The sequence below is a fragment of the Leuciscus leuciscus genome (assembly GCF_965113295.1).
Source record: "Leuciscus leuciscus genome assembly, chromosome: 7".
In the NCBI taxonomy this organism is placed as follows: domain Eukaryota; kingdom Metazoa; phylum Chordata; class Actinopteri; order Cypriniformes; family Leuciscidae; genus Leuciscus; species Leuciscus leuciscus.
Window position 1 is genome coordinate 45,591,363 of NC_138731.1, and position 13,721 is coordinate 45,605,083.

The 13,721-nt window shown below is 42.5% G+C and overlaps 2 protein-coding genes across 2 annotated transcripts in view; both read right to left on the reverse strand.

Annotated features, from left to right (window-relative positions):
• Positions 1-6: 6 nt before the first annotated feature.
• Positions 7-13,721, reverse strand: part of LOC309502390 (uncharacterized protein) — an 83,184-nt gene continuing 69,469 nt past the window's right edge. The window contains exon 2 of the mRNA XM_082174797.1: positions 7-2,925. Coding sequence (XP_082030923.1) covers positions 1,340-2,332 — 993 coding nt within the window. The 5' untranslated portion in view covers positions 2,333-2,925 and the 3' untranslated portion in view covers positions 7-1,339. The remainder of the gene's footprint in view (positions 2,926-13,721) is intronic.
• Positions 3,198-13,721, reverse strand: part of mospd2 (motile sperm domain containing 2) — a 31,291-nt gene continuing 20,767 nt past the window's right edge. The window contains exons 11-13 of the mRNA XM_082174754.1: positions 6,161-6,254; positions 4,861-4,957; positions 3,198-3,352 (exon numbers count right to left, since the gene is read on the reverse strand). Of these exons, the coding sequence (XP_082030880.1) occupies positions 3,225-3,352; positions 4,861-4,957; positions 6,161-6,254 (319 nt within the window). The 3' untranslated portion in view covers positions 3,198-3,224. The remainder of the gene's footprint in view (positions 3,353-4,860; positions 4,958-6,160; positions 6,255-13,721) is intronic.

Sequence of the window (13,721 nt, forward strand, 5' to 3'; positions counted from 1 at the left end):
GGACCCTTTCTCACCTCTAAGCACTAACCGGACACATTTCAATTGAGAAACATGTAAACCAAGTTCACCTCAGTCCGTAGTCCGTAGACGAGTACTCCTTTCCAATTGACCTGAAACCCAACTGGCTATATAGCACTCGAAGGGAGGGACTTGTACCTAGACTTTGACCCCTCAACACAAGACACAGGATGACCCGTGTTTGCGGAGGAGGGGATATCTGAAGTCAAGCCTTCAGGCCCCACACTGCAGACCATTCATAGGGATGGGCATTAGTAATGCATGCTGTGTTAGAACTTGAACGGAGGCTTAAAAAAGGGCCTGCATCAAGCACACAGACCCTTAATGGTCTAACTCACTATAGTTTGAGTACAATGAAGAACAGGCCTACTTAGAACCTATTTTCATATCGGTTGGAGGAACGGCTCGATCGCAACCTTCACCAGTAGGAAAGCAATGATTGCACACACAGCAGCACAATCTGAACACAGAAGTGTAACAAACAGTGCTGCACATGGGCGGGTGCCGGACGAACTGAATCGTCTTAGCCGAGTCTGATGATACAAGATCCGGCTGAGTCGGTCGGGAGCGCTTTTCAGTGCTACAACGGACCGACACAGGGGGCCCAATGCATCAGAGACATACTCAAAGTGAGGCAGTGTGTTAGAGACAGGGACCCAGCTTGGAAGGCCCGAAGGCAGCCCAAAGCAGGGTCTGAGTTGTAAACACCTGTCTCAAGGTAGCGGTAGAGAATGCGTGAGAAGGCATGACCAGGTCCTCGAACGCACTCAATAGCAGCTAATGAAGCCGAGTCTGTAGATACAGGAGAACCGCTGGATCAGCCAGGACCACCGTCTAGTGCTACAACTGGCGAAGCAGCGGAACCGGTGATACCACAGACTTCAGGCAACAAACAGGGACCCAGCTCGAAAGGCCCGAAGACGGCCCGAGACAGGGTTTGAATGTGTAGTGCGACTCTTACCTGTCTCTAGTTGACCTCAGAGAATGCATGAGAAGGCGATACCGGGTTCTCGAACCGCACCCAACTGCTGGCTGGTGAACAAAAGGTAGCTGAAGGTTGCAAGGCTGCCCAGGGTCGCACACCAACAACTAACCTCTTTTGGACTCAGAAAACAGAGGAAATTGCTCTTTCTTTGAAAAATGTAGGTTGCCGGGATGTAGGTTGTAGGTTGAAAATGTCGGGAGCCAGCGGCGGAACAGTCATACACAAACAAAGACTCCTCACGGTCCTCTACCGGGAGAAGGGAGCGGATCAGTACCATCTCCGAGAGCTCTCACTCCATCTCTGAGTGGCCCGCTTCGGGAGCGCCTGCGCTTGCGCTTACCTCCTGACTTGGTACCGTCTGCGACCGGGTCCACGCTGAGATCTGGGTGGAGGCTGCTGCGATGACTCAGTGGGAGCAGAGGTGGAGGATCTGCCCTGGGCGGACGGGTGGAGGCAGCAGCCGGCCGCCGGGGCAGGATGTACCGGATGGCCTCCGTCTGCTTCTGGACAGCAGAGAACTGTTGGGCAAAGTTCTCTACCGCGTTGCCGAATAACCCAACCTGGGAAATAGGGGAGTCCAGGAACCAAATCCGCTTCCCTCATATCTGCCAAGTTGAGCCAGAGATGGCGCTCCTGGACCACTAATGTGGACATCGCCAGACCGATTGCGCGAGCTTCAACCTTCGTACCCCGGAGGGCAAGATCAGTTGCAGTGCGGAGCTCATCCATGAGCTCACGGTCTGAACCACCCTCGTGCATATCCATGAGTGCCTGGGCCTGGTGGACCTGAAGCAACGCCATGGCATGCAGTGAAGATGCAGCTTGCCCACAGGCTTTGTAAGCTTTACCTGTAAGGACAGACGAAAACTTACAGGCCTTAGAGAGGAGACGAAGATCCCCCTTCCATGAGGTAGTGGTCGCCGGACACAGCTGCATCGCGACAAACCGCTCCACTGGAGAAATATCCTTGTAACCCTTAGCCACACCTCCATCAAGCGTAGTGAGGGAGGAGGAACTACTAAGGCGGTTTCTGGCAGAGAAAGGTGCCGTCCACGACCTAGTCAGCTCTTCATGCACTTCAGGGAAGAAAGGAACTGGGGCAGCGGGCTGAGAACCAGCCCGGCTCGCCCCGAGAAACCAATCATCCAACCGAGACGGTTCGGGACACGGTGGAGAATTCCAGACGAACCCTATCGCCTTGGCGGCCCTTTTCAGCATAGCTGACATCTCAGGATCTGGCTCGGGCAGCGTTGCCTTCCCAGAGGGGGGCAACGGAGCCGAGTCGTCATCTCCAGAGCCCAGCTCTCCCTCCGATGCTGCAATGGACATCCTGTCCTCTAGAGGGGCCCCGAATGAAACGGCTGGTCGGTCCACTACAGAGGGACCAGCACATTCCCCGGGGAGCTCCACCGGCTGCGGTGTAAGAGAGGAGGGAGGGATCCACGGGGCTTTGCCGGGCGGATTTTCTCTCACTGTAATCCTCAGATCACCCAAACCATGCGGCACTCCAGGCTTCCCCTGGGAAGTTGACCCAGCCCTACCAAACCAAATTGTGCAGCCCTAATTCTTTGAGAAGTTGTTCTGTGCATATAAATACAAACCCTTTCGCCTAATTCACTACATGTGCATTTGTTCACCTTGACATTTGTTCATGAATATGGCAAACCAAAAATTATTCAGACACCAGATATCATTTGATATTGTTTCACTAGTGTGATCAGGACACTATAGTTCATTTAAGTAAGTGAGGAGAGCAAAATAAAGTAAACTGTGACATTTTATAAACACATATTCTTCATACAGTGACTACCAGTAACATTTATAAACATTTGGGACTGTAAAAATGATTGGGACACTTTGAGCTGATCATGTTTTGCTGAAGTGTTTTTTCTTTAATTGCTAATGCTCTTTTAACACACAGACTGAACAAAATGAAGCATTGCTTGGTGATTGGTTGAGCTAAACTGGTATTATCTAATTGTGTCGTTAAATTTAACAGCTGACAGATATTCAACATAATTCATGTGTGAGACAGTCTAACAGAAGGACGGACGGACAAAACCAGTCAAATATCAACTGAGTTCTGCTCATATTTTATTACTGTTTTCTAAACTATAGTGAATAAACTGTGATAATGCGAGACATGTTGAAGGTGTCTGAATAAAATTTTGGTTTGACTGTATGTGTGTGTGTGTGTGTGTGTGTGTGTGTGTGTCAGACGTCACCTGTGCTCCATGATTTTGGCTTTTGAAACCTCCTTCCAGAACTGAGATAACTCTGGGACTCCGGTGCCGCTCTCCGTTTCTGCTGCCATGACCAGGAACCGGTCCTGAGGAGACGCCTGGAAGCCTGACACACACACACACACACACATACACGCACATCAATCGATGCCGTAGTAGATAACACTATTCAAAATGACGTCTTATTAGATTTATTTCACGCACATTGCGTTGCTAATGTGAAAATGGCGGGAAAAGGCTCTTCCTGCTGAAGAAAACCCTCTCAGGTGGAGGCAACAATCATGCAACGACACACTTGACCAAACCTGCACATCGGTCAGAGCTGAGTGTGTGTGTGTAAGTGTGTGTTTCATCAGCTGGAAACACTATCAACAGAGAGCACTCAGCATGTGTGTGAGTGTGTGTGTGTGAGTGTGAGAGAGTGTGTGTGTGTGTGTGTTCCATCAGCTGGAAACACTATCAGCAGAGAGCACTCAGCGTGTGTGTGTGTGTGTGTGTGTGTGTGTGTGTGTGTGTGTGTGTGTGTGTGTGTGTGTGTGTGTGTGAGAGACAGTGTGTGTGAGAGTGAGAGTGTGTAAGCATCAGACCAAGCTTTGATCAAGATTTGGTTTATATTTGCTTGTGCTCGCTTGCGCCCTCTTGTGGACACAGGAGACAACACAGTACTTTTATCCTCTAACATTAACGATTGTCTTTAGAATTTGAATATAATTCGAATTTTGCTAATATTTAAGAAAGAAATTGGAATTGAGCTTTTCAGCCACACTGACAGCCCTAGGGTTAGGGGTAGGGTGGATCTCATGTCCCATTCCTCTCGCCACTCGTTTAGTAAAGTTTCAGAGTCGGTGTGATGGAGTGATTTGACATTTCACAGTGTTATGAGTTAACAGAAGAAAAGACCAGCACGAAATTACAGAAAGATCCTAACTTTACAATCCTATCTTTTCTGTTTGGCACACATGGTGATTTCAGTTAGGACCTCGTTTAGGACAACAGCTCTTCCAGAATGACAGTCTTGAGTGTATGATCTTATCTAAACTACAGATGGGCAGAGAGTATTATAACAGAAGCATCCAAACTCTAAAGTCTTAGCTTTAGGAAGAGCCCACTGGTGTCCTAACCTCAGCATGATGTGAAAGCCTGTAAACACACAATAATGGCCCTGTCTGAGAATGACGTCATGTTTATTAATGATTCGAGATGAAGAACGGCGATGTTTGATGGTGGAAAGACTTTGTGACCCAAAAGATGACGATAAAACTCAAATAATTACAGACTCCTATGAAATAAAAGCACTAGGTTTGGCCTTTTCTACCAAGTTTAACTAAACTCTACTTTATGAAAAGCGCCACTTGTTCTGTTTCTCCATATTAATCTCTAGAGTTTTTCTGTTTTCTTCACAACGGGTGTTTGCGTGTGGTTGGAGGGGTTTAAGAGATGAGATTTTGTTAGATAGAAAGAAGAATGTCTTGAAAGGAGAATGTCATAGACACTTAGGATGAGTTCAGGGTGAGTAAATTATGGGCTAATTTCCATTTTAAAGTGAACTACTCCTTTAAGACTTCAGATAGGAAGTTTCTGTAATACTTCTGTAATAATTCTGTTCATGTTCACCTCCGTGAAGAGAAACCACGATGTCCACACTGGATCCGGGCTCACAGCTGCTGTTACTGGGCTTTACTCTGTACTTCTCTGGAGCCGTGGTCCGTACCTGCGCACACACACACACACACACACACACACACACACACACACACACCACAAATGAGACCCAATAAAGGGAACTACTAAAGCTACATGAAGCCTGTATTCTGGGAAGGGAACGCTGTCAGAATGTTGTGTAAACAAAAGCCTCTCTTGTAATAGAGCTACTCCTACATTACACTAAACTAATAACACAGAACAGGCTCTGATTGCACACACACACACACACACACACACACACACACACACACACACACACACACACACACACACACACACACACAGAGGCAGCGACTTATGAACTTCCAAAGAAGTGTTCTGCAAACGCCTGAGTTTATAACAGTAGACAGTAGTCAAGTCTCCTTCAGTTATACAGCGCTTTAACACTATAGATGTTCCACAGCAGCTTTACAGTGATAAGAGGAGATTACAGTAACAGAGATTGTTTAGGCTTTACAGCAGATCTAGAATAAAGTTATTGTCCAGATAAAGTTAGTTTTGATTGATTCACTTCTGTTGCAACGATCATTAGTTATTAACGTAGCGGCCGCTAACACAACACCGCTCTAACAGAAAACCCTTAATGTGTTCCGGCTGTTCATTTGCAGGATAACAGTGTTCGGCGCTCGAGAACACACACTCTGAAACGTTGAAAAAAGTTGAAAAACATATAATCGCTGTGCAAACTTCAAAAGCGGTGACGGCGTGCGCATGTATATTACGTGTTTAGATTTACGTTACTGATCCGTGATCAGCTCTTGGAGTCACTCATGCCACTTCACAAACATTTAATGCAGTGAAATGAACTCTTCAGATACAGATAAAACATTAGAGAAGAAAATAAGAATCAAAACCAGATGATCATGAGGCTCTTTCAGTCCAGAACTCAAAGCATATTAAAAACACCACATAGACATATAAACTACATTAAAAGATGGATTTTTCTTTAATTATTGAAACATGAAAGTATTATGCAATCATTTAAGACTCCTTTTCTTCTAAGAGTGTATTTTTAACCATGTTAAAATGGTGTAATATTTATGAATTTGATTGTGTTTATCCATTTGGTTGCGAGCTCGCTTGAAATGAGACTCCGCCCACACGCTCTTCTGATTGGCTGTGATTTGTGATTGATTGATTTAGTCACTTCTGTTGTGGAGAGAGGAATTGCTAATCGCGTCACGCTTTAAAAGTGATGGTTGAGTCTCACCTTAAAGGCCACGTGGTTTTTGGTGACGTTGTTGAGGACGATCAAACACCTCTTCTCTGATTCTTTAGCACCGAAGCTGAGCTCCTCTGCTGGACTGGAGGAAAACACACACACACACACACACGATTATCAAGAACGCACACACAACCTTTACTAACGGTTAACGGAAGTGTGTAGTGTGTAGTGTGCAATGTGTAGTGTAGTGTGTAGTGTGCAGTGTGTAGAGTGCAGTGTGTAGTGTGCAGTGTGTAGAGTGCAGTGGTTAGTGTGCAGTGTGTAGTGTAGTGTGCAGTGTATTGTGTAGTGTGCAGTGTAGTGTGTAGTGTGCAGTGTGTAGAGTGCAGTGTGTAGAGCAGAGTTCTCAAACCGGTTCCACGGAGGGCCTAGTGTATGCAGGTTTTTGGTCTTTCCCTTCAATTAGTGCCCAATTAAGACCTAAACTACCAGGTGAGGGGAGATCTTAACCAATTAGTGACCTACTCAATCAGTTTGGTTCAAGGTAAAGGAGAAAACCTGCATACACTAGGCCCTCCGTGGAACCGGTTTGAGACCACTGGTGTAGAGTGTAGAGTGTAGTGTGCAGTGTGTAGTGTAGAGTGTAGTGTGCAGTGTGTAGTGTAGAGTGTAGTGTGCAGTGTGTAGTGTAGTGTGTAGAGTGTAGTGTGTAGAGTAGGGATGCGCGGTATACCGGTACTGCAAAAATACCGGTATATATTATATTTCAAACGGTACAATATCATAATTTTGCTCAATTCGGTATTTGATGCGCTGCTGTTTCGAAGTTCACCGCTAGGCGGCAGTGCGCTACCCAAACTGACGCGGGTCACGCAAAACCGGCAAACGTGACAACGGAGGAACACGATGGATCAAACAGATGAAGCTCATTCTACACATACTGTCTATGATTCTACACGCCCGAAATTAATAAATAAAGAGAGCAGTAGGAGTGAAATATAGCATTACTTTGCTTACAAAAGTAATGAGAAAGGTGAAGCAACAGACCTCAATGCACCACTCTACAAACGCTGCTTTAAATTAGCCACGGGAGGCAACACAGTCTGGCTAAGCACTTGTCACTTGCTCATCCTGACTTGTTCAAAGAGTTCAGAGATCGACAGGTGAGCATCATTCAACTGATTTAATTTAGACTTCTATTCACAACACTGATCAGCGCACATACATAAGAGCTTATCAATTAAATATGATACGGTAAACACGAAAGCTCAAATGTGCTTGCATGACACGCTAGAACCAATGAAGTTTAGGTCTCATAATTTTTGCACATTCAAACAATCATATATTAATTGAATTTGAATGAATAAAGAGATTAGTAATATTCATTTTAGTATTAGTGCTAGTAAAATTGCTAGTGTGGCGACCCCTAGGAATCAGCCGAGAGAGAAAGAGTAATAGTAGTAATATGGATATTACTAATATGAATGTTAGAATAACACTTTACAATTAACAGGGTTCGTACACATTTTTACCATTAAATTTCCATGACTTTTCCATGACTTTTCCATGACTTAAAGGTAAATATTCATGACATAATGTTCCATAAAATGTCTGTGTATACATGTAAAATAAGTATAAAAATCCATGTTCAAATTTACCACCCCATATCTTGAATAAAATAAATGAACAAGCAATGTTTTAATACAAAATAAATATTTATTCAAATATGCTGGCACAGTAACACAAATAATGTCAAACCCTGACAACTCCTTAGACATTTATTAACGTAAATCCATAGGATAATGAACTCCTTGCGGGCGGGTATGGAAGCTTGTTTCCGCCACTGAATAATAAATAAATAATAATAGCGACTTTTTATCTCACAATTGCGAGTTTACATCTCACAATTCTGACTTTATTTCTCAGAATTGCGAGATATAAAGTCAGAATTGCGTGATATAAAGTCATAATTGCGTGTTATAAAGTCAGAATTGCGAGATATAAAGTCACAATTGTGAGATATAAAGTCCAATTCTAAGGGAAAAAACCCTAACCCTTTTTTTTTTTTTTTTTACCACAGAATAGTTTATATCTCACAATTCTGACTTTATAACACGCAATTGCGACTTTATATCGTGCAATTCTGACTTTATATCTCCCAATTGCGACTTTATTTCTCAGAATTGTGACTTTATATCCCGGAATTGCGACTTTATATCTCGCAAAAGCGACTTTATTTCTCAGAATTGCGACTTTATATCTCGCAATTGCGACTTTATTTCTCAGAATTGCGACTTTATTTCTCACAATTCTGACTTCATATCTCGCAATTCTGAGAAAAAAGTCAGAATTGTGAGATAAAAAGGCGCAATTATTATTATTTATTTATTATTCAGTGGCGGAAACAAGCTTCCATAGGCGGGTAACGTTAGTAGCTGATGAAAAATGTATGGAAGCTTGTTTCCGCCACAGAACAAAACATTTTAAAAGATAATTGCGACTTTTTATCTCACAATTGCGAGTTTACATCTCGCAATTCTGACTTTCTTTTCTCAGAATTGCGAGATATAAAGTCAGAATTGCGTGAAATAAAGTTGCAATTGCGTGTTATAAAGTCAGAATTGCGAGATATAAAGTCAGAATTGCGTGAAATAAAGTCGCAATTGCGTGTTATAAAGTCAGAATTGCGAGATATAGTCAGAATTCTGACTTTTTTTCTCGCAATTGCGACTTTATATCACGCAATTCTGACTTTATAACACATAATTGCGAGTTTATATCTTGCAATTCTGACATCTTTTCTCAGAATTGTGAGATATAAACTCACAATTGTGAGATATAAAGTCCAATTCTAAGGGGGAAAAAGAAAAGTTTATATCTCACAATTCTGAATTTATAACACGCAATTTGCGACTTTATATCATGCAATTCTGACTTTATATCTCCCAATTGCGTGTTATAAAGTCAGAATTGCGAGATATAAAATCAGAATTGTGTGTTATAAAGTCAGAACTGCGAGATATAAAGTCAGAATTGCGTGATATAAAGTCGCAATTGCGAGAAAAAAAGTCCGAATTCTGACTTTATAAGACGCAATTCTGACTTTATAACACGCAATTGCGACTTTATTTCACGCAAATCTGACTTTATATCTCGCAATTCTGACTTTATAACACGCAATTCTGACTTTATATCTCGCAATTCTGAGAAATAAAGTCAGAATTGCGAGATGTAAACTCGCAATTGTGAGATAAAAAGTCGCAATTATCTTTTAAAATGTTTTATTCTGTGGCGGAAACAAGCTTCCATAAAAATGTGCTTGAAGAGCTCTTTTCCAAAACGCGATAAACGCCATTAAAAAAAACGAGATTGTCCCTATTCACTGCTCCATCAACGTTTCATGCCAAATCGCTATATTTCCTTGTTTAAAATGTAGGCCACTGCAAGATGCAGTTTCTTTCCAAACCGAGAAGCGCCGACCCTATTTTTAGCCTAAACGGATAAATCCTCTCGACTAATCAGAATTCGGTGAACGTTCTATCTTAACAGATCATCATTATAAGTCCTCAAAATGAGTCAAACTAATCATATATTCTCTCTCTCTCTCAATTTTAATTGTTTATTAATAAACAAGTGTTTTCTGTGTCGACTGCAAAGACGAAGTTGACTGACTCGCGATCTTCTTAGTAGTGAACACGCCGGAGAGAAATGCACATTTCATACGGATTAGGCTACATCGTTTTATTTTGTTTTGAATGGTTCTGTTTAAAAGTAGAGATTTCTGTAGATAATAGATATAGGCCTATTTCAGTTTTGTTTAGGTCTGTGAGGCGAGTAGGCTACCTTTTACGCTGAGTTTCGGTTCATGGATGATAGCTTAAGCTCCAGTTCACTCCGGCGCCACTGTGTCGTGATTATATATTTTCTGCTATTTACTTTTTATTTATTAAGCAATTGGTTAATGAAACATATTTTAAAATCAAGATACAATTACTACAAAACGAATTTTTTTGAAAAAGGCTTTGTGCTTTCTGTTTGAGGTCTCTGTGTAAGTTTTAAAGTCTTTTAGTGCCGCATTCAGAGCACTCATTACCGTAATGGAGAACGGTCACGTAACATTGTTTTTTCCTCATAAATGCCAACACGGAAAATAAAAGACAAAATAATTTTTTTTAAAGAAAAAATCATCCATATTAATTTGTATATATTTTAAATGTTTAACAAAGAGGCAAAAAGTCATCACAATCAAGGGAGAAACATGAAGAAACTTAGCCTATATATGTGCCGTTCGCATAAGGGTCTTTCCCTGACATTAATGCTTGGATAAGACACGTCTCCTTCCATTAATAATAATAATTTGTAGGGCGGTGGCTGAGATATAAACCTACTAACGTCCTCCGTTGCCATGATTTTTGGAATGACTGATCGCGAGAGGAAAAAAATAAGTTTTAGTTGCTTAACATCGGTTAATGGAAACGCCGTCATTTTGCAATAGTTATTTATCGATATTTAGAAGAAAAAAAAAGTTTTGCTCAAATCTGTAATGGAAAGGCGCATACAGACGGTAGCTAGCCTATAGCTAATATGAAAACGCAAAGCAGCTTATTTTCATTTGAAGCACTGAGCTGAGGACAGCGACACAAGAGCCACACAGGTATTGCTACTTAGTCGCTGTCCTCAGTGCCGCAGAAAAGCGCTGAAACGGACATGAAGGGGAACCCATTTCTTTTGGCCCATCTAGTTTTCTGGAGGCCCACCTACAATCAAAATCCGCCGCAAGTGAGTCACGTGATTCGACTGATCACTCTAACGAAAAAAGTATTGCAATTTGTTTCACCAATATTATTAATTAAACAAATTCAAGTACACGGATATTTTGAAAAACAAATTTCCATGACTTTTCCAAAACTTTCTGAGTTTATTCATTTTCCAAAACTTTTCCAGGCCTGGAAATTGCCATTTTAAAATTCCATGACTTTTCCAGGTTTTTCATGACCGTACGAACCCTGAATTAAGCTACATTTGTCAACATTCATTAGGTAACCTGACCTAACAGTATTATAACATGTATTAATCTAGATCAATCAGTAATTATTATTTAAATATACTAATACATGTTTAGCATGTTAACATTAGCCTACTTTATGCAATGCATTAAACTAATATGAACCCAAACAGTACTCAAACCAAGATGAATAAATGCTATAAATGTTGATAATTCTCTGTTGACAGCTAATGGTTAACATGTCATTTCATTATTCTATTATTATTCTATATTAATTTATTATTATAGATATTAACCTATTTTAATTGTATCATTTCAGGTTTTTTCTTTTCTTTCCAAAATCAAAATTTAACCTAGGCTACTGTATGTTCCCTGACTGTTTTTTTTTTATTTATTTTTAATTTTTTACATTTTGATACTTTTTGTTTGCATATTCGGTACTGCAGAGTTTCAAGCAGTGTTTTTTAATAAAATAGTTTCAATTCACTTAAATTTTGAGGCCGGTTATTTGTCACCTGTGGTATCGATTTAGTATCGATACCGAGGTATTAGGTTCTGGTATCGTACCGAAACCAAAATTGTGGTATCGAGCCATCCCTAGTGTAGAGTGCAGTGTGTAGAGTGCAGTGTGTAGTGTGCAGTGTGTAGTGTGCAGTGTGTAGTGTGCAGTGTAGTGTGCAGTGTGTAGTGTAGTGTGCAGTGTGTAGAGTGCAGTGTGTAGTGTGCAGTGTGTAGTGTAGTGTGCAGTGTGTAGAGTGCAGTGTGTAGTGTAGTGTGCAGTGTGTATAGTGCAGTGTGTAGTGTGCAGTGTGTAGTGTAGTGTGCAGTGTAGTGTGCAGTGTAGTGTGCAGTGTGTAGTGTGCAGTGTGTAGAGTGCAGTGTGTAGTGTAGTGTGCAGTGTGTAGAGTGCAGTGTGTAGTGTGCAGTGTGTAGTGTAGTGTGCAGTGTAGTGTGCAGTGTGTAGTGTGCAGTGTGTAGAGTGCAGTGTGTAGTGTGCAGTGTGTAGTGCAGTGTGTAGTGTGTAGTGCAGTGTGTAGTGTGTAGAGTGCAGTGTGTAGAGTGCAGTGTGTAGTGTGTAGTGTAGTGTGCAGTGTAGTGTGTAGTGTGCAGTGTGTAGAGTGCAGTGTGTAGTGTAGTGTGCAGTGTGTAGAGTGCAGTGGAGTGTGTAGTGTGCAGTGTGTAGTGTGCAGTGTGTAGTGCAGTGTGTAGAGTGCAGTGTGTAGTGTAGTGTGCAGTGTAGTGTAGTGTGCAGTGTGTAGAGTGCAGTGGTTAGGTGCAGTGTGTAGTGTAGTGTGCAGTGTAGTGTGTAGTGTGTAGAGTGCAGTGTGTAGAGTGCAGTGGTTAGGTGCAGTGTGTAGTGTGCAGTGTGTAGAGTGCAGTGTGTAGAGTGTAGTGTGTAGTGTAGTGTAGTGCAGTGTGTAGAGTGTAGTGTGCAGTGTGTAGTGTGCAGTGTGTAGTGTGTAGAGTGCAGTGTGTAGTGTGTAGAGTGCAGTGTGTAGTGTGCAGTGTAGTGTGTAGAGTGCAGTGTGTAGAGTGCAGTGTGTAGTGTGCAGTGTGTAGTGTGCAGTGTGTAGTGTGTAGTGTGCAGTGTGTAGTGTGCAGTGTGTAGAGTGCAGTGTGTAGAGTGCAGTGTGCAGTGTGGTGTGTGGTGTGTAGAGTGTAGAGTGTAGAGTGCAGTGTGTAGAGTGTAGAGTGCAGTGTGTAGAGTGCAGTGTGTAGAGTGCAGTGTGTAGAGTGCAGTGTGCAGTGTGGTGTGTAGTGTGCAGTGTGTAGAGTGTAGAGTGCAGTGTGTAGTGTGTAGAGTGTAGTGTGTAGAGTGCAGTGTGTAGTGTGTAGAGTGTAGTGTGTAGTATGCAGTGTAGTGTGCAGTGTGTAGTGTGTAGAGTGTAGTGTGTAGAGTGCAGTGTGTAGTGTGTAGAGTGTAGTGTGTAGTGTGCAGTGTGCAGTGTGTAGTGTAGTGTGCAGTGCAGTGTGCAGTGTGTAGAGTGCAGTGTGTAGTGTGCAGTGTGTAGTGTGCAGTGTGTAGTGTGCAGAGTGTAGTGTGTAGTGTAGTGTGCAGTGTGTAGAGTGCAGTGTGTAGTGTGTAGTGTGCAGTGTAGTGTGCAGTGTAGTGTGTAGTGTGCAGTGTGTAGTGTGCAGAGTGTAGTGTGTAGTGTGCAGTGTGTAGTGTAGTGTGCAGTGTGTAGAGTGCAGTGTGTAGTGTGTAGTGTGCAGTGTAGTGTGTAGTGTGCAGTGTAGTGTGCAGTGTAGTGTGTAGTGTGCAGTGTAGTGTGTAGAGTAGTGTGCAGTGTGTAGAGTGCAGTGTGTAGTGTGCAGTGCAGTGTGTAGTGTGCAGTGTGTAGTGTGCAGTGTAGTGTGCAGTGTGTAGTGTAGTGTGCAGTGTGTAGTGTGCAGTGTGTAGTGTAGTGTGCAGTGCAGTGTGCAGTGTGTAGAGTGCAGTGTGTAGTGTGCAGTGTGTAGAGTGCAGTGTGTAGTGTGCAGTGTAGTGTGTAGTGTGCAGTGTAGTGTGTAGTGTGCAGTGTAGTGTGTAGTGTGCAGTGTGCAGTGTAGTGTGTAGTGTGCAGTGTGTAGTGTGCAGAGTGTAGTGTGCAGTGTGTAGTG